Source organism: Quercus robur, chromosome 10 (genome assembly GCF_932294415.1).
Source record: "Quercus robur chromosome 10, dhQueRobu3.1, whole genome shotgun sequence".
In the NCBI taxonomy this organism is placed as follows: Eukaryota; Viridiplantae; Streptophyta; class Magnoliopsida; order Fagales; family Fagaceae; genus Quercus; species Quercus robur.
This window is the reverse complement of record NC_065543.1, coordinates 38,982,533-39,006,014: the sequence shown is the minus strand read 5'-3', so window position 1 is coordinate 39,006,014 and position 23,482 is coordinate 38,982,533. Positions and strand designations below refer to the sequence as shown.

At 34.4% G+C, this 23,482-nt stretch overlaps 3 protein-coding genes and 1 pseudogene across 3 annotated transcripts in view; all 4 read right to left on the bottom strand.

Moving 5' to 3' along the window:
• Positions 1-1,729: 1,729 nt before the first annotated feature.
• On the bottom strand, positions 1,730-2,513 carry LOC126704135 (UDP-glycosyltransferase 83A1-like; annotated as a pseudogene).
• A 2,109-nt stretch (positions 2,514-4,622) lies between these two features.
• The window catches only part of LOC126704133 (UDP-glycosyltransferase 83A1-like), an 82,030-nt gene continuing 63,170 nt past the window's right edge, over positions 4,623-23,482 (bottom strand). The window contains exon 4 of the mRNA XM_050403162.1: positions 4,623-4,767. The gene's annotated coding sequence lies outside the window, so the exon portion shown is untranslated. The remainder of the gene's footprint in view (positions 4,768-23,482) is intronic.
• Positions 4,774-7,932, bottom strand: LOC126701765 (UDP-glycosyltransferase 83A1-like). The gene is made up of 2 exons (XM_050400115.1): positions 7,378-7,932; positions 4,774-5,688 (listed from the first exon to the last, which is right to left on the bottom strand). The coding sequence occupies exons 1-2, from the start codon at positions 7,862-7,864 to the stop codon at positions 4,805-4,807; spliced, it is 1,371 nt and encodes a 456-aa protein (XP_050256072.1). The 5' UTR covers positions 7,865-7,932; the 3' UTR covers positions 4,774-4,804.
• LOC126704134 (uncharacterized) lies at positions 19,648-20,214 on the bottom strand. The gene has a single exon (XM_050403163.1). It carries the CDS (start codon positions 20,212-20,214, stop codon positions 19,648-19,650), a length of 567 nt encoding a protein of 188 aa, XP_050259120.1.

Genomic DNA, 23,482 nt, shown 5'->3' with positions numbered 1-23,482 from the left:
GCCGAAATTCAACATTTTCTCTTTCCTCCTTTTACATCTTCTCTCTCATACTTTTGGCTGAATTTCGACAATGGTGATACTGAAATTCAGTCTCTCTCCTCAACATCCCAAATAAGTTTTAATAGTACCTATAACGCAAATTAATTTCAATTTTTGCAATATTAACCCAAAAGACTCTATTTTGGGCCTCCAAATGGAACCCAAAGTTCCCAAACTAATAAAAAAAATGTAATAAACAAATCAGTTCAATAGCCATATTTTTAATGTTATTATTTTTGTAGGGTGTGTATGATAATAGCTAGAGGGCTAGGTTTCTAAAGAGTCAGCAAAACCACTTACAAAACCGTTTATCCATTTCAAGGAAGTAGTGGTTTTGGGCTTAGTGGTGGACGTGGTGGTACATGTGTCTTTCATCCATGTATATTGAACACCACCACCACTGATTTAAGAAGAAAACAAGGACCAAAGTGGACTGAATTGGACTAAATGGACCAAAATGCTACATTGTTGATAATCAACATAAGTATAGCAACAATAAATATAATGCTTCAGCTTTTAAATTAAATATTTTATTAATAATTTTTTTTTCCTTAACACTCAAAATAGATTGTTCTCAATATCGTTTTATATCATGCAATTATCTACTATCACAACATTTTTATGAAATAGAAAATGTATGTAAATTTATACTAAACACAATCCTAATAACAAAACCCTAACTAGTACTTATTGGATTAGATTGGGATTGTAGGTATAGCGTTTTATAATAACTCCTAATAAATAGAATTTAAATTATAATGAATATCAGTTATATCTATAATTCTCTCACTCTTTATATTATCTAATTTATTTTAATGTTTCTATAAATAAATTTTTAAATTCATGACCAAACTCGTGCAACGTTTGGGCCTTCAATTAATTATACCTTAAACTAGGAAAGTGTTTTTTAACATATTATTATGATATACAACTCATGGAATTGGGATACAATAGAACTATTGTCGCTAGTGGGTAAAAAATAACACTTCATTCCTCGAAACTATAGGGAGGCACTTTCACATCTTCAAGGGTTGATTGACACTTAGGCTAGAGACCAGAAAATTAATTGTCCAAATTTATTACAACAAAAGACACATTGAGAGTGGGTTTTAGTTAACTCAAATTGTAAAGTCTTTTGTCATCAAATAAAAAATTTAGGATTCAAACTCCCTATACGAAAAATCAATTAATATCTTGGTCTTATAATAAAATGTAATCATCATGAAGCAAATGTCATATATTAAAATTCTATCATATCTATATATAAAAATAAATAAAAACCATTTAGCTAACAAATGGCTAATTTGTCGGCCCATGTAGAAACAAAATTAACTGACCAACTGTCAAAAGACTCTATATTGACATTATTATATATCTCACCCCCTATCCTCACTTGATATGAGAAAAAATAATATTACAAGAGATATTGAATAATTAAGTTACAAATCTCTTGCCATAAAGAAAAAGAAGCTAGTTTAGCCTAAGAAGCAGCACTAAAAGCTTGTTCAACTAATGATGCTAACTTTGCAATCCATTAACGAAATTCAAATCCTTACATAGGTTGGTGCACATGCACAATATTTCTTTAGGTCTAAAGCTTCATTTTTAAGAACACGAATCAAAATAATATCTTAATAAGGACATACTTGGACACACTTAGAAACAATATAACAGTAACACTTTATAATCCTTAATGCTTTAATTGTTCAATAAAGGTTTCGAAATTCTTAAAGGAGGATCCACCTTCAGTTACACCCATTTTGGCCATTTTCTTTAGCTTCAATGCATTTCTTTTTATACCATCATCAGAGAGCGGTGTTTCTATTTTGTTTTGATTTCAAGCCTCGTGATGAGCCCATTTTTATTTGGGGTCAACCCTAAACCAATCTTCCAAAACATCACATATGTAACTCCTATTATGGAATGTAAAGAAAGGCCAACATAGAAATTGGACTCCCATGGTTATACCCTCCAAGGTTGAATTTCATCCACAATGGCTTAGAAAACATGCTATAGAAGGATGGTCTAACACCTTCTCTTGAGGTGCCCATTCAACAATCATTCAATGATCATTTAGTCTTATTCTAAACACAAGCAAGAATTTAGCAAGTGCTCCATCTGTTATGTCTGATCAGACAACCCACAAAAATGGCTTGTCTGAGTTCAAGACCAAGTGCTAGTTCATCAAACTGTTGCTGGCTGAAGGTTGCTAAGCTGCCAAAAGTAATATAAATGACTGATCCCACAGGTTGTTTATCTAGCCAGCTTAGACAAGTTGAATTCTGATGCCAAAAGCTTCCAACATAATTGCTCAATTGATTGCCCAAAAGTAATAGGCCAACAAGTATGATCCCAGGAATTAAATCGCAGGCTGGTGAGTCAAGTTTGTGAAATGAGTTGCAGAAAAGCCAGTTGCATTGTTTCACATAATGGTTCACTCTCAAAGAATAATATTCAAAAATAATGTTTTGCATCTTTGAGTCTCCTGTAAAGCTCCAAGGCAACTCGGTGCTACTCCATGTTGGGATTTCCTTTGACAACTAGATCAAGTTGCCTACTCAACTTTTTTTTTTTAATCAAAATTAAACAAGAATATGTCACTAATTATGTACTCACTTCACTAATTATGTACTCACTTTTTCTTTCTCAAATTTTCAAATACATTGTATTTTCTAAATGTTAATGGTCTTGCAACTCAACTTCTAGTTGGTGCTTTAAAGCACTAATATCAATTTTTCTTAAAAATTTAACATTTAAGGCATAAAAAAATTACTTTATCTACTATAACATATCATTTTACAAGTCACTCTACATAACATCTCTTTTTTGTTTCGTTTATTTTTTACTTCTATTTATTTTGTTATTTATCTCTCTCTCTCTCTCTCTCTCTCTCTCATACATAGCAGCGAAAACACAAAACTCTTCTACATCCCATTAGCTAAACCACTCCTCTCTCTCAGTCTTTAGCCTTTCTCCTTTCTCTCACTTTCTCGTTTCTCTCTTTGAATTGAAATCGGGCTGTGGGTTCACAGTTAGGAGACGGTGAATGATCAGCTAGATTTTTAGGTTTGCTATGGCGATGAACAAGATCACCTCTCTCCTGGGTTCGTTGATGGTGGTGGATGGGTTTGGCTTTGTGGGTTTAGTTGGTGCTTGGAGGTGCGAGATTGGAGGTGGGTTTAGCAGGTGATCGATGGGTTTGGTTCTGTGGGTTTTGCTGGTGATTTTGTTTGCTGTGATCAGTGGCTTTGGCTGGTGATTGGGGTTTAGTGGTTGAAGGGGGTGCTAGGTGGGTTTCACCAATTGTTTTGTTTGCTGTGATCGATGGTGATTGGCGGAGGTGTTGTAGAAGGTGGGTCTATGATCGTTGTTGCTGTGGTGATGGGTTACGAGAGAGAGAGAGAGAGAGAGAGATGAATAAAAATAATAAAAATTTTAGACCATATGTCCGTACCATCAAATCTAGAACATCACTATAGCTTAATGCTAAATTTTTTGATGTTTGAAACATCTGATGTTGGTGGGTTTATTGTGTTTAGCATTTATCACACTTGATGCTAATGCTCTTAAGAGCTTACCTACTCAAAAATTATTTAGTTCTGCCCAATTTAGCAAAACGTAAACACAGAATGCCAAATATTTTTAAGATTAGTTGGTAGTCTCATTTAAACCAAGTTAAAGATGCAAATAATTGTTACGCGCATATGGAATATTTGTATATATGAAAATATATTATTTTAAAAAGTTATTATATCTAATACAGAATAACTATTACGGTCCTTTAGGGATGAAAAACTATTCCCCTGTTTTAAGGAATTGTTATTCCAAATGAATAACGTGTGTGTGTGTACGGCTTTATCTTCTTATCCTTTTTTCCTTTTCTTCTTTTACTCCAAATTTTAAATACTAAAGATGCTTAATAATGAGATGCAACAAGTAAAAGCAAAATATTTTTAATAACAGAAACAAGTTGAATCATTAATAACTAGATATTACATCTAAGTTGGGTTAGGTTCAAGGAAATTTTCAAGCATCGCAGAATTCTCTTAAATTCTTGGGCATTCCTATTTGGTTGCAAATAGCATAAGAAAATTAATTGCCCAAATTTCTTACAACAAAAGAGCCATTAAGGGTGAGTTCCAATTAACTTAATTTGTAAAATCTTTTGTAATCAAATAAAAAATTTAAGGTTCAAATCCCCTATACAAAAGACCAATTGATGTCATGATCTTATAATAAAAAGCAATTATCATAAAACTGATGTCATAAGTTAAAATTTTATTGTGTCTATAAAAAAATAAATAAATAAAATCCATTTAGCTAACAACTGGCAAATTCGTTTGCCCTTTTTGAAACAAAATTAAACGACCAACCATCAAAAGTCTCCATATTGACATTATATATCCCGCCCCTGCCCTCACTTGATATGAGCAAAAATAATATTATAAAAGATATCGAATTAATAGTTGAGTTATATGACTCTAGCCATAAAGAAAAAAGAAGCTAATTTAGCATAAGAAGCATTAAAAGCTTGTTCAACTAATGATGCTAACTCCTTCACACACACACACACACAAAACTAATGATGCTAACTTTGCAATCCATTTAAGGAAATTCAAATCCTTACATAGGTTGGTGAACACGCACACTATCTCTTTCAATGTAAAGCTTCATTTTTTAGGAACACGATTCAAAATAATATTTCAATAAGGACATGCTTGGACACACCTTAGAAACAATATAACAGTAACACTTTATAACATCCTTAATGCTTTATTTGTTCAATAAAGCTTTCGAAATTGTTAAAAGAGGATCCAACTTCAGTTACACTCTTTTTGGCCATTTCCTTTAGCTTCAGTGCATTTGTTTTTATAACATAATTAGAGAGCAGTGTTTCTATTTTTGTTTTGATTTCATGCCTCGTGATGAACCCATTTTCATCTGGGATCAACCCTAAACCAATCTTCCAAGCATCACATATGTAACTCTTATTATGAAATTGATCTGCAAAGTAAGGCCAACAAAGAAATGGGACTCCCATACTTATACCCTCCAAGGTTGAATTCCATCCACAATGACTTAGAAAACATGCAATAGAAGGATGGTCTAAAACCTTCTCTTGAGGTACCCATTCAACAATCATTCCACGATCATTTATTCTTGTTCTAAACACATGCAAGAACTCAGCAAGTGGTCCATCTGTTATGTCTGATCGGACAACCCACAAAAATGGCTGGCTTATGAGTTCAAGACCAAGTGCTAGTTCATCAAACTGTTGCTGGCTGAAAGTCGTTAAGCTGCCAAAGGCAACATAAATGACTGAACCCACAGGTTGTTTATCAAGCCAAGTTAGACAAGTTGAATCTTGAGGCCAAAAGCTTCCGGCATGGCTGCCCAATTGATTGCCCAAAAGTAATGGGCCAACAGGTATAATCCCAGGAATTAAATCGCAGGCTGGTGGGTCAAGTTCATAGAATGAGTTGCAGAGAAGCCAGTTGCATAGTTTGAAATGGTTCACTCTGAAAGTACAATATTCAAATAAAACGTTTTGCATCTTTGAGTCTCCTGGACAGCTCCAAGGCAACTCAGTGCTACTCCACGCTGGGATTTCCTTTGACAACCATATCAAGTTGTTTATTATTGGATTTCCTACAAAGTCGTTCAAATTATTTCTTATCAAAATATCAAAACAAGTACCGGATCATATATTATCACTTTGTAGTTTTGTATTTTAAATTTATGTTCTAATCCTTTTTCCCTTTCCTATCTGATTCTATACTGAAGAATGAAGATGGTTTTTAAAATGAAAGAAGACACTTCTTTTTTTTTGAGAAACATGAAAGAAGATACTTGATTATGACTTATGAGTATCTATAAATTAGCAATTGTCCTAAATGCTTAAAAGTGAAACTACACTATTAATCCCTAAAATTTGACTAAAAAACATTATTGGTTTCTCAAATTTGAAATAAGCGCAATTAGTTCTTCAAGTTTCAAAACAAAGCGCAATTACTCCTTTTGTTAGTATGTTAGTTCCAATATCTACATAGCTAATGGAACTATGACGTGGCATTAAATTTAACATTAAAAAATAAAACACAAAATCTGAATCATTAAAAAAAAAAACCCATCTATGCAGAACCCAACCCAATTTGAAATTTTGTGATTCGAAGAGAGAGAATAGGATTTAAATATGTTCATTATGTTCTTAATTTTTAGTTCACTAATACCTTTCCTACTTAATAATCATGGGTCAAAACTCAAAAAAGAAAAAAAGAAATTGTTTTTCTTTTATAATGATATATTTGAATTAAAATTCGGTGCATAGATTTCTACTAATAAAATTTTGGGCATAAAGGTCCATTGTGGGTTGTCAGGAAAAGACGAGTATTGTACAGCACCTTCGTGGAAAATAGAAGACATTATTTTGTTTGTCCTTTGTAACCTACACCCACTTCTCTTTGATTCCATTCAAACACTTTTTTTTTTTTTTCTTTTCTTTTTTATTATAAAGTTTTAACCGATGACATTTACTTTTAATTGTTGTACTATTTATCACTAAACCAAGATACCAATCTAATCTCTCTTTTTTTCTCTGATTCATTTCATTCTTTTGTTAATTTCCCAATCAAACGTATTGATCGATTCAGAGCATTTAATTTCGTTAAGTTTGAGCCTCACAGAACAAAGGCACCGGTGCAAGACTTGCTCATCAATTGTGAATACCCATTTCTTAACAGTTCACCTGAAATGGGTTTAGTTCTCTAATGTGTGGATGGTTTTTTTTTTTTTTTTTTTTTTTTTTTAATGAGTCAGATTTTATGTTAATTTTTTAATATTAAATTTAATTTCACATCAATTAAAATTTGTTACATCATAATTCTGTTAGCCATGTAGGTATTGAAACTAATTAACACTATTAACAAGAAGGATTAATTGCACTATTTTTTGAAACTCAAGGGACTAATTGCACTCACTTTAAACCTGAGAGACTACTAGTGTTCAGTAGGTAAACTTCAGGAACTAATATTATAGTATTGCCAAGCTTAAATAGAATGGTAATTATGAATTCAATTATTTAATCATAATTATAACATTTCCCTTCAAGTGTGGGTTCAAAATCCCTTTTACTAAGTGAAACCTAATATGTTGAATTTTTAACTTTAAATGGGAAGTAGATCATGAAAAGGTTCGAACTTAAGACAATCAATTTTGATACCATGATAACTTATTGATTGTCCTATGAAGCAATGTTGAATTTAATCAATAGTTTAATAATATCCACATGTAACCTTATTTTAATAACAGAAACTCAGAAACAAGTGAGCTAGATTTTACCTTTAATATCTATTATTCCGTCCTCAATAAACTTTGTGATACGAAGTTGAAAGGCCAAGGTTCCTGGTCCAGCAGGAAAAAGTGCAGCCCTTTTAATTCCCATCTTCTCAGCAACTTCTAGTGCCCACCCAACTGTTGTGTCAGCAATGATACAGCTGATCTGATCATCATCATTTGACTGATTAATTTTCTCAATCAAGTCCTTCAAATGGACTGACATAACTTTCAGCATACTTTGTGTCAGCTTAAGAGCATCATTCCGATCATCCCCAGGTTCTAGTCCATCTGGGATTGAGACTAGCCTTATTGGGTTCTTCTCTTCACCCTTCACTGCCATTGAAGCTGTGACTTTTGCATGTATGAATTCAGTGTTAACAAATGTGACCTTGATCCCATGATCAACAATCTTGTGTGACAACTTCATTAGAGGGGCAACATGACCCTGCAAGGGTAATGGTATGACTAGCACATGCGGTTGCCTGCCCATCACACCTTAGCCACAGATTTTCAAGCTTACTTGATCCTTGTTAGGACCTTTGCCACATACTAATATCATCATAGCCACAGTTTTTCTCAAAAAAAGAATATATATATATATATATATATATGTCATCTTAGCCACAGATTTTCAAGCTTTCTTGATCCTTAGCCACATACTTATATCAGTACTTCTGTCGACTAGACTCACACGTGCAAGATGAGACAATACATGCCAATGTCGGTCCATACTTTAACCGGTCATTTGCCATTGCTTTCTTGAAATTTTAGGACTGTTTGGTAAAAAAATTTTAATAACATTGCTTAAGTTTTATAGAAATATATGTGAGTGAAAAAATATGAAAATTAGTGTTGTGGAATTTAAACAACAGTTTTTGTTGTTTAAATAACGTTATCAAACAAGGCCTTATTTTGATATTTTAGGCCATCGTCTAAAAAATTAACTAAAAAAATTATGTTTCATAAATTTCGTTTTCAAGCTCAAAGGTTTCCTCTAGCCATAACATATATATAAATATATATATATATATATATATATTTATATATATATATTGTTTTCAAACAATATATCTCAAGTTAAATTAAAAGTTGTAGAAAGTTAAACTAAGTGAATTAAAATATTCCTTCTAAAAAAATTATTGAATTAAAATATTATTATTCTATTTTAATGAGTTGTCTTAATCTTATTAGTTGATTGCAAAATATTATTATGGACAAAGTTTAACTATAAAATTGGTTGTAGCCTAAGGCGACAACCTTACTCAATAAAATAAACATTACTACATATTTTCAAAATCTAATCATTGAATTGTATGTTCTTTATGCTCTTAATACACACGTCAAATTTTGTGTTAATCAGATATTATTTACTATATAATTTATAAACTTATATTTTATGCATAATTTTAAACCACAAAACTTGCAATTAAACAATTTATTGATAACATAGCTATTGATATTTAATTTTCAATAAATTTTGCAAGCATAGAGAATATAAGAAGAAGATGTAATCCAATGGTGGATTTGTCAAAACCAATAAAAAATATTGAATAAGGTTGTAGCCTTAGGCTAATGGCTACAACCAATTTTATAACTAAATTTTATCCTATTATTATTCTATTTTAATGAGTTGTCTTAATCTTATTAGTTGATTGTAAATATCTTATTAAAGCCTAATTGTAAACATTAACTATAATTGAAATAATCTAAATTCTAGTTGTTGTAAATTAGCTTAGGATGATGCTCAACTCATGTCTTTCTTTGAAGTCTACAAAAAGTAAATAGAAAACAAAATTGTATCCATACTTTTTTTTTTCTTCAAATTTTCAATTTATGATATGTTGTACTTTCTAAATGTTAAAACTCTTGCAACTCAACTTTTAGTTGGTGCTTTAAAACACTAGTATAAGTTCTTCTAAAAAATTTAATATTTGACACATCAAAAAGTTACTTTATCTTCTATAACTCACCATTTTACAAGTCACTCTACATCACATCTCTTATATATATTTTTAGTTTTTTTTTTTTTTTTCATTTCGGTCTATCTTTCTCTCTCGTCCTCTCCAGGTCTCTCTCTCACTCTCTCTCATGCATAACAGCGAAAACACAAAACTCTTCTACATCCCATGAGCTAAAGCCACTCCTCTCTCTCAATCTCTAGCCTCTCTCCTTTCTCTCACTTTCTCGTCTCTTTCTTAGAGTTGAAATCAGGTTGTGGGTTCACAATTAGGAGATGGTGAATGATTAGCTAGATTTTTGGGTTAGCTATGGTGATGAACAGCTAAGATTGCCTCTCTCCTCGGTTCGTTGATGGTGGTGGATGGGTTTGGCTTTGTGGGTTTAGCTAGTGATTGGCAGTACAAGTTTGAAGGTGGGTTTAGCTGGTGATGGATTAGGTTTCTATGGGTTTGGTTGGTGATTTTGTTTGCCATAATCAATGGTTTGGCTGGTGATTGGTGTTTGGTGGTTGAAGGCGATGCTAGGTGGGTTTCACCAATGGTTTTGTTTGCTATGATTGATGGCGATAGGTGGAGGTGTTGTTGAAGGTGGGTCTATGATCGTTGTTGCTATGGTGATGGGTTATAAGAGAGAGAAGACAAAGGTAAAGAGTGAGAGAGAGAGAGAGATGAATAAAAAATAATAAAAAATTTAGACCATATGTCTGTACCATCAAATCTAGAACATCACTGTAACTTAATGCTAAATTTTTTTAGATTTGAAACATCTGACATAGGTGGGTTTTTTACGTTTAGCATTTATCACACTGGATACTAATGCTCTTAAGAGCTTACCTACTCAAATTTTAGCAAAATGTAAACACAGAATGGCAAATATTTGTTAAGATTAGTTGGTAGTCTCATTTAACACACGTTAAATATGCAAATAATTGTTATATGTATATGGAATATTTGTATTTATGAAAATATATTACTTTTAAAAGTTATTACATCTAGTAAGGAATAACTATTACGGTCCTTTTAGGGATGAATAACTATCTCCCTATTTTAAAGAATTTTTATTCCAAGTGAATAATATATATATATATATATATATATATATGTGTGTGTGTGTGTGTGTGTGTGTTTTGTGTACTTTATCTTCTTATCTTTTTTTCCTTTTCTTCTTTGACTCCAAATATTAAAAAGTAAAGATGCTTAATTATGAGATGCAACAGGTAAAGCATACTTTTTAATAACATAAACAAGTAGAATTGCTAATGGCTAGATATTACATCTAAGTTGTGTTAGGTTCTCTTAAATTCTCGGGCATTCCTATTTGATTGCAAATAGCTTAAGAAAATTAATTGCTCAAATTTCTTACAACAAAAGACTCATTGGGAGTAGGTTCTAGTTAACTCAATTTATAAAATCTTTTCTCATCAAATAAAAATTTTTGAGGTCCGAATCCCTTATACAAAAAATCAATTGATATATTATTTTATAATAAAGAGCAATTATCATAAAACTAATTTCATAGGTTAAAGTTTTATTATATCTATAAAAAATAAATAAATAAAAACCATTTAGCTAACAAATGGCTAATTCTTTTGCCCCCTTAGAAGCAAAATTAAACGAGCAACTATCAAAGGACTCCTTTTTTTTTTTTTTTTTCTTTTTGAGAAACATTAAAGGACTCCATATTGACATTATATATCCAGCCCCCACCTTCACTTGATATGATCAAAAATAATATTATAAGAGATATCAAATAGTTGAGTTGTAAAGAAAAAAGAATCTAATTTAGCCTAAGAAGCATTAAAAGCTTGTTCAACTAATATAGCGTTTTCAATTCTAATGAATATCAGTTATATCTATAATTCTCTCACTCTTTATATTGTCTAATTTATTTTAATGTTTTCTCTCACTCTTCATGACCAAACTCGTGCAACGTTTGGGCCTTCAGCTAATTATACCTTAAACTAAGAAAGTTCTTTTAACATATTATTATGATATACAACTCATGGAATTGGGATACAATACAACTATTGTGGCAAGTGGGTAAAAAATAACACTTCATGCTTCGAATCTACGGGGAGGCACGTACTTTCACATCTTCAAGGGTTGATTGACACTTAGGCTAGAGACCAGACCTCCGTTCAGTACTCTAAGGCTTGATTTTGACACTTCCTAGGCACCCAAAGTGCAAATCAGCCTAAAGACCCCAGTTTGCTTCCAAATTTGCACAAAAACCACTTGGGGACACATGTTCGCTAACTCGAGTTGGATTCAAATTACTGTTTTTTCATGTAATTAGGTCAAATAATGTTGGAGTTGGTTGATTGTATGTTTGTTAAGATCAGTTGGTATTCTCATTTAACACATGTTAAAGATGCAAATAATTGTTATATAGAAAATTTGTATTTTTTAAAATAAATTATTTTTAAAAATTATTACATGATTTACATCTATTAAGAAATAACTATCACAATCTTTTTAGGGAAGAAAAACTACTTCCCTATTTTAAGGAATATGATTGTTATTTTAAAAAGAGGTGCTACATCCAAAACATTTTCACAATATTTTCACAACAAATCATAAGTGTTTAGTTGTTATTAGTTTAAATTTGAACCTAATGCTAAGATTACTTTTTTGCCCTAATAATAACAACCAGTAACAACCTGCCACTTAAGATTTGTTATAAAAATATTATGAAAATGTTGTGGACATATCATTTCTCTATTCAAAATGAATAATACATATATATATATATATATATAGTGCGGAAGCCAAAAGGGGGGTTGTACTGCAAGATCTAATGCTAGAGGATGAATCACTCCTTTTAAACATTCTATTCATCATTCTAAATTAAAGCTTAAATTAAACAATTATATCCTAATTACCTTTATCTCCAAATTCCTAGATCTAACCTTTAGGTCTGAAACAGGGTATACAAACGGGACAAATGCCTTCTCATAAGCTAACTACAACCTCTTATTGCCACAAACTCTCCACACGCTAACACCCTAAAACGCCTCTCTCTCAGCTGACACGAGCGAACCAAGCATGAACAGGAAAGACACTGGGTCTGACTGGGTTGCACGACGGCTTAGATCTAGACTTACTCATCTCAACAGTATACATCTGTAACAAACTTTGGGCTAAAAACAGAGATATGGAAAGGCAGATAACTGGGAAACAATTGATTAGCTTAAACAAATAATATCAGAATAATAGACAGAAGTTTAAACGGGAGGCTCAGCCTACCACCAAAAGAGATTACAGTAAACAAAGACTGAGAAGAAATAATAGATGAAGAGAGTGATAAATGGGAATGGTAGATTTATCAGAAAATAGATGTAAAACAAAATATAACTTGTAGGAGATAACATATTCAAAGTAATGTATAATGCACAAAATAATGGATAACTATGGCGGTTGAACTGACCAACTTGATTGAAAATATAAACAGTAACTTACAACTTACTATCGGCCAAAACTTGGCTCTGATACCAAAAGGGGGGTTGTACTGCAAGATCTAATGCTAGAGGATGAATCACTCCTTTTAAACATTCTATTCATCATTCTGAATTAAAGCTTAAATTAAACAATTATATCCTAATTACCTTTATCTCCAAATTCCTAGATCTAACCTTTAGGTCTGAAACAGGGTATACAAACGGGACAAATGCCTTCTCACAAGCTAACTACAACCTCTTTTTGCCACAAACTCTCATAGCATGTTTCATACTCCTTGTTGATGCTATAAACTTGCTCTATAGTCCTAACATGGTAAGTTACAAACATGGGGGCTAAGGGTCGACTGAGGCCGTTACAGTGCGGAAGCATAAAGAAAAGGTTACAATTGTGAAGGCTAAGACTATAACATTACAAGTGTAAACTTGAATACAAACTGAGAAAGCCATCTATTTACAATAGTAAAGAGAAGGGAGGTTTCTGAGCTGAGAGCTAAACTTGGTAGAAGACCTGCTGAAGTTAGAAGCAAAGGGCTCCTTAAATAGCTAGAGGAGGCCTCGGATTCTTTCAGGAGATTGCTGGAATCACGGAGGGTGAATTTCTTTTACTCTTGGGTGAAAATCTTTTCAGCCGAAAGTAAACAGTAAACTAGATGATTCTGTCGAGGTACTGTTTAGTGAACAGTAACGGTTACTGTTCATGAACAGTGTTCTGTCCCCTTACTTTTCTGAATAGTGATTCTACACAGTGTTCTGGTATTGTGGGTGAATAGTAGTCTGTCGGCAACTTTGTTGGTGCGGGTACTGTTCTGAATAGTAACTGGGTTGCAAAGGTTGTTCTTGAGCTATTCTGGGGCTTCTGGAGCTGTTTTGGAGCATCCTGGAGCTGTTCTGGAATTGCTTAATCGATATCCAAGTTATAACCATCATAGGGATCTTGAGAATCTTGGAATGGGTCAATTGGAGCACGATTAACTGATACTTCTGAAGAGGCAGGAGAGTTCTTTTCTTCTGACTCTAACTGTTCTGATTGGAGGAGCAATTGCTGGGCAAGATCTTTGAGTTCTTTGCTAGATTTTCCGGCGATCTGTACGGAGTCTAGACTAGATTGTGATCTTGTATCAAGCTAACTTAAGACCCAAGTGTGAAGCATGATGTAAAGATTCAGCCCAAAGTAAAACATACAGCCCAAGCATGAATTCAAGAAAAGACCAAAAACAAAGTAAGAAAAAAATAAGAAGGCCAGGATTCAATCCAACGAGGATGAAGTTTGCAAAGAAATAAACTCCTAAAATCAAGCAATGAGGCATGTCACAAAAGAAATAACAGTCAACGTGTAAAGCAAGGAGTCCCTTGCATGTACGTGGCTTGGCAATATGAATTAATTCCTTGTTCTACTTGTATTAGGATTGTAGCATAGTGGATCACGCCGCTCTCTTTTTATAAGAAAAAATTTAATTATAAAATTGGTTGAAACCTAAAACTACAACTTTACTTAATAAAATAAACGTTACTATATATTTGAAAAATCTAACTGTTGAATTATATGTTCTTTAAGCTCTTAATATATATGTCAAATGTGAGTTCCAGTTAGCTCAACTAGTAAAAACTGATGGTTAAATAAGAGATCTAGATTTCAATTTTCGTCTACACCAAAAACTAATTGGTGTCTTGGTCTTATATTTTATGCATAATTTTAAATTACAAAAACTTACAATTTTAACAATTTATTAATGACATATATAGCTACTGATCTTTAATTTTCTAGGAATTTTATAAGTATAAAGGAAATTTCACCTACAATAAAAAAATATTGAATAAGGTTGTAATTTAAAGCTATAACCAACTTTGTAGCTAAAATAAGCCTCTAGGCCAGTTTATGAAATACGAGAGAAAAAAAAAAGGCTAGGGTTGTAACATGTAAAGCAAATCATTAGGAGAAGAAAAGGCAGCCACATATGGAGCTTCCTCGTTAGCTTTTTCTCCATGCTAGCACTGTGACTATTTCTTTATTTTATTTGTCTAGTTTAATACTTAATATTTTTAATTTTGTGTTTTATTTCAATGAATATGAGTATCTAAATTTTCAATTAAGGTTAAGGATGAAATCTTGTTAAAGATTATAAGTAGTATTTATGTGATTTACTTTTCACACAATAATCGTTCTTTAACTTGCTTCATATCAATTGACTAGGATAGGATTCTTAATGATGAAGCCGAAACTTGACCTCGTCAGTATGCTCCTCGTCAATACCAATGGACAACCTCTGATACCTGCTGTTAAGAAAACAAAGGCAAAGGAGGTTTTCACTGGTGTGACGCCAGCTAAGAATACTCCGATGCTAAAGTTAGCTTATCAGTTCTCAAAAGAAGTTTCTCACAATTCTCTCTAATGTTTCATGTCGCTTTACCTGAGTTCCATTTCCCTTTTTATAGTTTGCTTTAGGTCGGTGCAGTTATGTCTGTTAATGCTATTCTGAGCGTTTTTCTCCTGAGAGGAACGCGGCATTAATTGACAATGATGATTCCATTCAAGGTGTAACAAGTGACCGTTGAGCCATTACTGCTCTTGTAACTCGTCCAGCGCAATCATTGCTTATTAGCTGTCCTGATTGCATTTATTTGCACCTTCAATAAGTGTTGGCCTAGCTCACCTCAAAGGACGATGTATGACGCCAAGATTTTACACTTACTCTCGTCCCCGACTTGGGTGTGGATAAGATCATCTTTTGCCTAGACGATCTTATCTTGATACTTGTCACTTAATATGAGTTTAATCATATTTTTCTCATATTTTGGATTTATCTTAATTAATTGAATGCTTGATTTATAAATGTTTTATTTTAAAGCTGATATCTTTTGTGATTTGTTTGTCAACGGATACAATTGATATTTGATTTTAAACCTAGGAAGAAAATAATAGCATGCTTTAGATTATTTAAATAGGGATTTTAATGAGAATATCTTCCATGGTAACAAGATTGAATTCTAGATTATCTTGCAGTGGGTTAGGAAAAATTAATGATCATGAATATATGCTAATATGAATTTACAAGGCGGATTCCAAAACCTTAATTTCTTTCTCTTAATTGTTTACATCTTTTTATTACGTTAATTAATAATATCTTTACTTAGTTTAATTATTTTCTAAGCTCTATATAATTTCAAAACAACTAATTTTTATTAAACTAGATTAGGATTAATTTGGTTAAAATTTGATTAATTTTCCTACGTTCATACAAGTACCTGTGGGTTCGACCTTGATCTTGTCAAATTAACTATACTTCAGTACAGTTTGTGCACTTGCGAGTATTTTAAAATTTCACAACAATATATATATATAGTGGACTTTATCTTCTTATCCTTTTTTCCCTTTCTTCTTTGACTCCAAATATTAAATACTAAATATGCTTAATTATAAGTTGCAACATCTAAAGCAAAATATTTTTTAGGGATAATTACACTTTACCCACCTGTGGTTTGCCTCTAATTCTATGTGCCTACCCGTGGTTTCAACTTTGACACTTTACCCACCTATGATTTCCTCCGTTAGTAATCCGTAACCCACCTCTGTTAAAATTAAGGGTAAATAGGTATTTTTGTACAGGTTTTATGTCTCTCTCCTCCCAAAACAAGAAAAACAAAAAAGAAAAAGAAAAACAAGATTAAAATATAGTATTGGATTCCTTATCACAAATTTTTGATGGCTTGGCCCGAAGTTTAGCCCAAGTTAATTCTATATCTAAACAATCCAGGTGTATTCCAAACTGCCTGTTTACAGCAGCTGCGACTGTAATAAGCTTGTCCCTTTCAATATCGGTTGAGCTGCCTTCCCAATTGACATTCGAGGAGGCAGTCTCCAAAAAGAACTCTATTGCGCCATCAATTTGAAGTAACTGTTCCATGGCTGTCTTTTTTCTCCCAAGGCAACTTTCTTTCTTGTGTGGAAATTGTAGAACGTCTCCTTTTATAGGGGCACGTAAACTAGACCGAAAACAAAATCCTTGAAAGAGAAATACTTAAAAGAAACTGTTAAATTAAAGAGAAACACTTGCTAGATCCTGGAGCTGTGAATAATAATATGATAGACCCAGCAAAGTGGATAGCTATTTGGATATTACCTGATTCTATCATCTAGCTGAGCCATGGGATTTTGTTTAACTGGCACCAGATTCGAATTCAGATTTTTTAGATTTTGTAGGTTACTCTGTCAGGGAGTATTTAAATCTCCTCCTTTCTTAGAACCATAGCCTCCTGACACTCATTTATGTGATAAGGAATCAAAGCTCCCTACCCCAAATTTTTGATGATTTTCTGTGCAGCGCCATAAAGGATTGCTTCAGCCATGACTTCGTAGTGGGTGAAAAGAACGCTAGAAGAGCAAGAGAAAAGTCAGATCTGGGAGGGTTTGGAGTGGTCGGCCATGGCTGGGTTTGGCTTTGGAGTGGTCGGCCATGGATGGCTGGGTTTGGGGTTTGGAGTGGTCGGCCATGGCTGGGTTTGTTGTGGTCGGCCATTTGATTTTTTTTTTCTTTGAACAAATTAGTAAACATTGTGGTGAAAGAGAGACAACAAGGCAAATATATATTTGTGGAGGTTGATTTGAGTTTGATTTTTCTGGGTCTATGTTCTTCATGTTGTAAATTGTGTTATGTTTTGATTTTAATAAATTTCTTAGTACAGGCACAAAAAATAAGTATGAGGAAGAAGATGAAGAACTCTCTTTCTCTCATGGTTTTGCTTCATTTGATTTGTATTAGTTTGTTCTTCTCTCATGGTTTTGCTTCATTTGATTTGTATTAGTTTTCTGGGTTTATGTTCTTCATGTTTGTGTATGTTCTTCATGTTTGTGAATAATGAGAAACCAATACTATATTTTAATCTTGTTTTTCTTTTTCTTTTTTGTTTTTCTTGTTTTGGGAGGAGAGAGACATAAAACTTGTACAAAAATACCTATTTACCCTTAATTTTAACAAAGGTGGGTTACGGATTACTAACGGAGGAAATCACAGGTGGGTAAAGTGTCAAAGTTGAAACCACGGGTAGGCACATAGAATTAGAGGCAAACCACAGGTGGGTAAAGTGTAATTATCCCTATTTTTTAATAACAGAAACAAGTTGAATTGTTAATAGCTAGATTTTTTTTTTTTTTTTTTTTTTTTTTGAGAATCAAGACAATGAACTTTATTAAATAGTAGGCAAATCGGCCTGATAAGTAGCAACGGTGTACGATAGGACATCTTCCATCCACACTTGAAAACCAGTGACATGTCGTGCACGTTGAGCTAGGTTGCGGGCTACACTGTTTCCTTCTCTACGAACATGTGAAAACCTAATACAATGAAATAAATTTGCAAAACATTTAACATCTTGAATAGGTAAACCAAAGGATGCCAAAGAGTGCGAATCTTCATTCAAAGCGTTTATAACAATCTCTTAATCTCCCTCTAGGATGATATCATTCAAACTCAAATCAGCAGCAAACTGTAAAGCCTTCGATGCAATCCAAGTTTCAAGCTCTACGACAGTTAGGGGGAGAGGGATGATTTCGGATATTTGTGTCAAGCCCTTTCCTTGGCAACCTCGGATAATCACTCCAATTCCTGCTCTATCTTCTTCTTGAAACATTGCATCGATGTAATTTATGCCTGAACCCTCCATAGTTACATCAATAGTCGATCTCCAGAACAACACTAATCCATCTCCCCTATTTGCTCTTGGGGCACTGAATATATTCTCATACCTTATCTTCCTCAACACATTTTTTAGCCTAGCTTCATCTGCCCATGTTTCGGCTAAAAACACGACAGAGGGATCTTTTGCCCGCATCAAATTTGCAAGCTCATTCTCTGTACATGGGTTCCCAAGCCCACGACAGTTCCACACTAGGCAACTCATGGCGATTGGCGGGGCTGATGCACAGCCTCCACCATTAAATTTTATGAGCTTTCATCATCTTTTGAAATCATTCTCCGCTTTTTAGGTAACTCCAAATGATCAATACAACCTCTCTTCACACCCAAGTGTTTACTCATAGTCTTACTACCCGTGCCTCTGGTGCGTGCTTGTTTTTTCTGATTTCTTTTGATGCTCATGAGAGTAGGGTTGCGTGTGTATTACAAATTTGAAATTTTCGGATCTATGTGAGTAAATTTCCTGATGGGTGACTCCACTGACTTGCACGGGCTCCTGGTATTATGATGAGTATTCTATTTTTGGGCTGAATTAAAACACTCATTAAGAGCATTATTTGGCTTTCCTTTCATAGACGGAATCTCATTAAACCTGTTGAGGTCAGCATCAATTTCATTTATTTGAATATCAAATAAATTTTCCATTGGTACCTGAACAGGGAATAAATCCTCCATCAAATCTGTTACACCCTCATTAATACACGGATTCCTTGAATTATGGGACTCAACTAGAGGCAGCTGGCTCGGCAAAGAAATCTGATTCGAATGAATGACTGGAACCGTGTGGAACATCTCCCTCAACTCACTGACTGTTGTAATGTGCCCAACGGTTACATTGATTGCTCAATCCCCTTCAGTTTCCCTACTCACCTAAATCATCTCCGATCCGCCATCCACCACTTCTTCCCCCATCACTTCTGAGGCCATTCTTGTAGCGTGAAATGCTTTTCTTGTCCAAGGTTGCTTATTCTCATAGAATCCTAGCACATAAATAACAGCTTTTTCATGCGCCAGGCCTAGAGTTGCCTTCTAGGAGGAGTTGAATTGCCGGTGTTCCGGAGTTAGTGTGCCTTTGCTCTGTATCCATAGCTTGCAATTCTTATCGCTGTGATTTAAGCACCCACACCAAAAACAGAAATTTGGTAACCGTTTGTATTTGAATTTTACCTAGTGTTTTTTCCCTTTCTCCAAAGTGATAAGCCTACCACGGCACAGAGGCTGCGTTATATCCAGCTCTACTCTAACTCGCATGAGGTAACCACCCTCTTCGTCAGCTCTTTTCGTCGATTTTTGCACTTCGCCAATTATTTCACAAATATTCTCAGCCACCTCCATTTTCATATAGCGTGTTGGAATATCATGAACTTGCAACCAGAATTTTGTTCTTAAAAAAACCAAATCTTGAACCGGATAGTCCAAGTTGTATCTCTGAAGCATCACCAGGTGCTTGTCAAAACTCCATGGTTGATTTTGAATGATTCTGTTAATATCACCCAGATTATCAAACACAAAAAGGACCCTGTGCTCATTCTGATTACGAATCTTGAAACCCATTGTTGATCGCCATAATTGTTTGAAAGTTCGGGCCATAACTTCCATATTAAGAAAGCGAGGAGTGAGGAATTCTGCCGCCAAAATAAATTTCCCGGGGCGTTGTTCCTTTAAGAAAGTATAGCTAGCCTTTTCCTTCTCTGACAAAGAAAAATTATTCCACTGACTTGCCAACTCTTCCATAGTACGTAAATGATAAGAGAAAGGAGAGTCGAAAACCCATGTATTTCCCAAAACCTCGAAAAAGAACCACAAGCTCTGAAGGTAAAATTGTTACCATAAGAGAACACACTCTCTCCTTTTGAAGAAGGGACAAACACTTCTACTGCCTAAGCGAAGAGAGAGAACCTCACTTTCTTAGCGATAGAGAGACTTTGATTCTAGTGAAGGGGTGTTTTAATAGCTAGATTTTAGATCTAAGTTGTGTTAGGATCAAGGTAATTTTCAAGGATCTAAGTTGTGTTAGCATCATAGGAGTGGACAGAGAGGTTCGAATAGAACTCTCTAATCAAGGTAGCCAGAGGAGGATGAGAAATGTCCAGCAGAGGAAGCCAACCCCTACGCTCAAAGTTTCTCCTAATCTCACCATCTAGTTCATCTAATAAAACCTTTCGCTAAGCCCAAATGTTTCTCTTAAGGTTAAGCTTCTCAAAGTTTTCTTGGTTTTTCTCACTCAGGAACCTCTCACTATCAAAGGTGGGGGAAGGAGAAGAAGTGCAGGTCCTATTAGCTCTAGTTTTCCTAGGCATGATGCTAAGGAAAGGACAAGACAAACAGAGAAGAACCAAAAAGGAAACAAGAAAAAACCAAGGACGGACTGCAAGTTAGCACAAAACAATATAGAAAATAACAATCTATATGATGCATGAACAGTATAATCAAGATCAAGTGTTAAAGCCATGTAAGTCTGTCCAAGATTCAAGTGCAGAAAGTGTTGTTCATTAAAGCTCAACAGCTAGCCATCTATTGAGCCTTGAAGAGCTATTGAAGCCCATAGCTCAACAACAGCTCGACAAATAGGGTATCGGTCGAGGTTTATGAAAAACAGAATTTCAGTTCTGTTTTGACTCCAATCCGTGATTATATATTTGGGCTTTCTTTTCTCACAACCCTAAACATATAAAAGGATTATTTTAAGAGTCATCAAAGTAGACACAAGTTGCACAAGTGTTGAACAAAGTTTGTTCAAGCAAATTGTGACCGGGGACAGAATTTGCCCTAGTTCATCGTTTTTGTGTAGAAGTTGTTGTGTTTGTACACCGTAGGGTTTTGTGACCAAGCATCTTCTCAATCTTCATCATGTGATGAACTGAAAAACTTTGCAGCCAACAACTTTCCCTAGTTGGTGATATAAGTCGCGTATTGGGATCAACGCAATTGGTTAGTCACGCATTGGGAGCCATGCATTATAAGGAGAGATTGTCATTGCAGAACAAGTCCAATTGGGTATTGGGATAAGGGTTCAATTGTAGTTTGGTATAAGGTACTGGGATTCCTTTATTTGTAACCGCTTGTGGTGATAATAGTGAATTCTCAGGAGTAGTGATCTTAAAATCACCCGGTGGGGTTTTTACCATATAGGTTTTCCCCATTTGTAAACAAATCATCATATCAATTTATTTTCTGGTGCATACTTAGTTTATTGGTGATTTGTTTGTACTACCACGCATTTGCATATTAGTTTGATTAATTAATAAACGGGTCATGCTAACGAGTGCCCTTAGGGCACTCATTAATAATCCATTTTAGAAAAATTTTGATACCATTTTTATAGGAAATGAAAAAAGCTGTCAAATTATTAATTTTTTTTTTTTCATTTCCTATAAAAACTTTCTTTAAATGGATTATTAACCAATACCCTAAGGGCACTCGTTAGCATTTCCCTTAATAAACTTGGCTAATTAATCAATTAATCTATCACAAGGGGTCAATTCATTTTTGGCGTATTAAATGGTATTAGAGCAGGCATACTCTGATTAGGTTTTAATCTTTGTTGTGTGATCCATTGACCCCTGTTTGTCATGGATAGAGGACAGTCTCTTATAATACCTCCTTTATTTGATGGCACTAACTATGCATACTATAAAGTACACATGAGAGCTTTCTTGCAATTTCTAGATGAGAAAGTGTGGCAAGCTGTGGAAATAGGCTAGACCAAGCCAAAGGAAGCGCCGACCGATTGGGATGATGCTAAGATCAAGGCGGAAAACTTCAACAGCAAAGCATTGAATGCCTTATTCAGTGCGGTCAACAATGAGGAGTTCAAGAAAATATCCTCCACTGAAACTGCGAAAGAAGCATGGACCATTCTCCAGACAACTTATGAGGGAACAAAGGTTGTCAAGGACTCGAAACTTCAAAGGCTCACTACTAGCTTTGAAGAGATTAAGATGGAAGAGGATGAGTTGTTTGATGAGTTCTACGCCAAGTTCAAAGACATAGTGAACTCAGCTTTCAATCTTGGAGAAACCATTCCTGAACCGAAAATTATGAGAAAGGTGCTCCGATCTCTACCCGAGAGATTTCATGCCAAGATCACTACCATAGAGGAATCAAAGGATATTGACAAGATTCCTTTGACAGAGCTGGTTAGCAATCTATAGACCTACGAGCTAAGGTTAACAAGAAATGGTAAATCGGGTAAGAGCAAAAGCATGGCATTGAAGGCCAAGAGCAATGATACTAAGGAATCTTCAGACGATGAAGATTCTAAGATGAAGTCCTACATTACAAGGCAATTCAAGAAGTTCATGAAGAATGCTAATGGAAAGGGCTTCAACAAGGACCGTAGGCAATCTAGCTCCTCACAGTTCAAGAGCCAAGATAAAGGGAAGAAAGATGCTAGGGATAGCGGTCAGTATACTATTCCTTCAAGACCAAAGTGCTTTGGGTTTCAAGGCTTTGGTCATATGAAACAAGAGTGCCCTACATATCTCAAGACCATTGGGAAGAGCAAGGCACTTGCTACTACTTTGAGCGACACTAAGCCTAAGGATGATTCCGACAATGAAGATGACGGAATCCTAAATGCTTTCACTGCCACTGTCAATCCTACTGAGGGGATTGTTAAAGATGTGAATGAAGAAGAGGAGTTGGTGGAGTCCAAGTTTGAAAAGATGGATGAACAAGATGACATCCATACAGCCTATGCAAAGTTATACAAGGTCTTAGAGAAGCATGAGAAGATGTATAGGTTGACCATTAAGAAGCTTAGTGATGTAGAGCTGGAATGTGAGCTTTCCACAAAGTTTGATAAAGCCAATCAGACTATTAGAGCACTGAGGTTTGAAAATAATTTCTTGGCTGAGAAAACCAAGAAACTTGAGGCAGAACTGTTCCAAGACAGAGCTCAACTGGAAAGGACTTCAAGTGCTAAGCTCAATGAAATGCTCAGTCTTCAAAAATCTGTTTCCGATCGAACCAGTTTATGGTATAATTTCTCTTCTCCTAG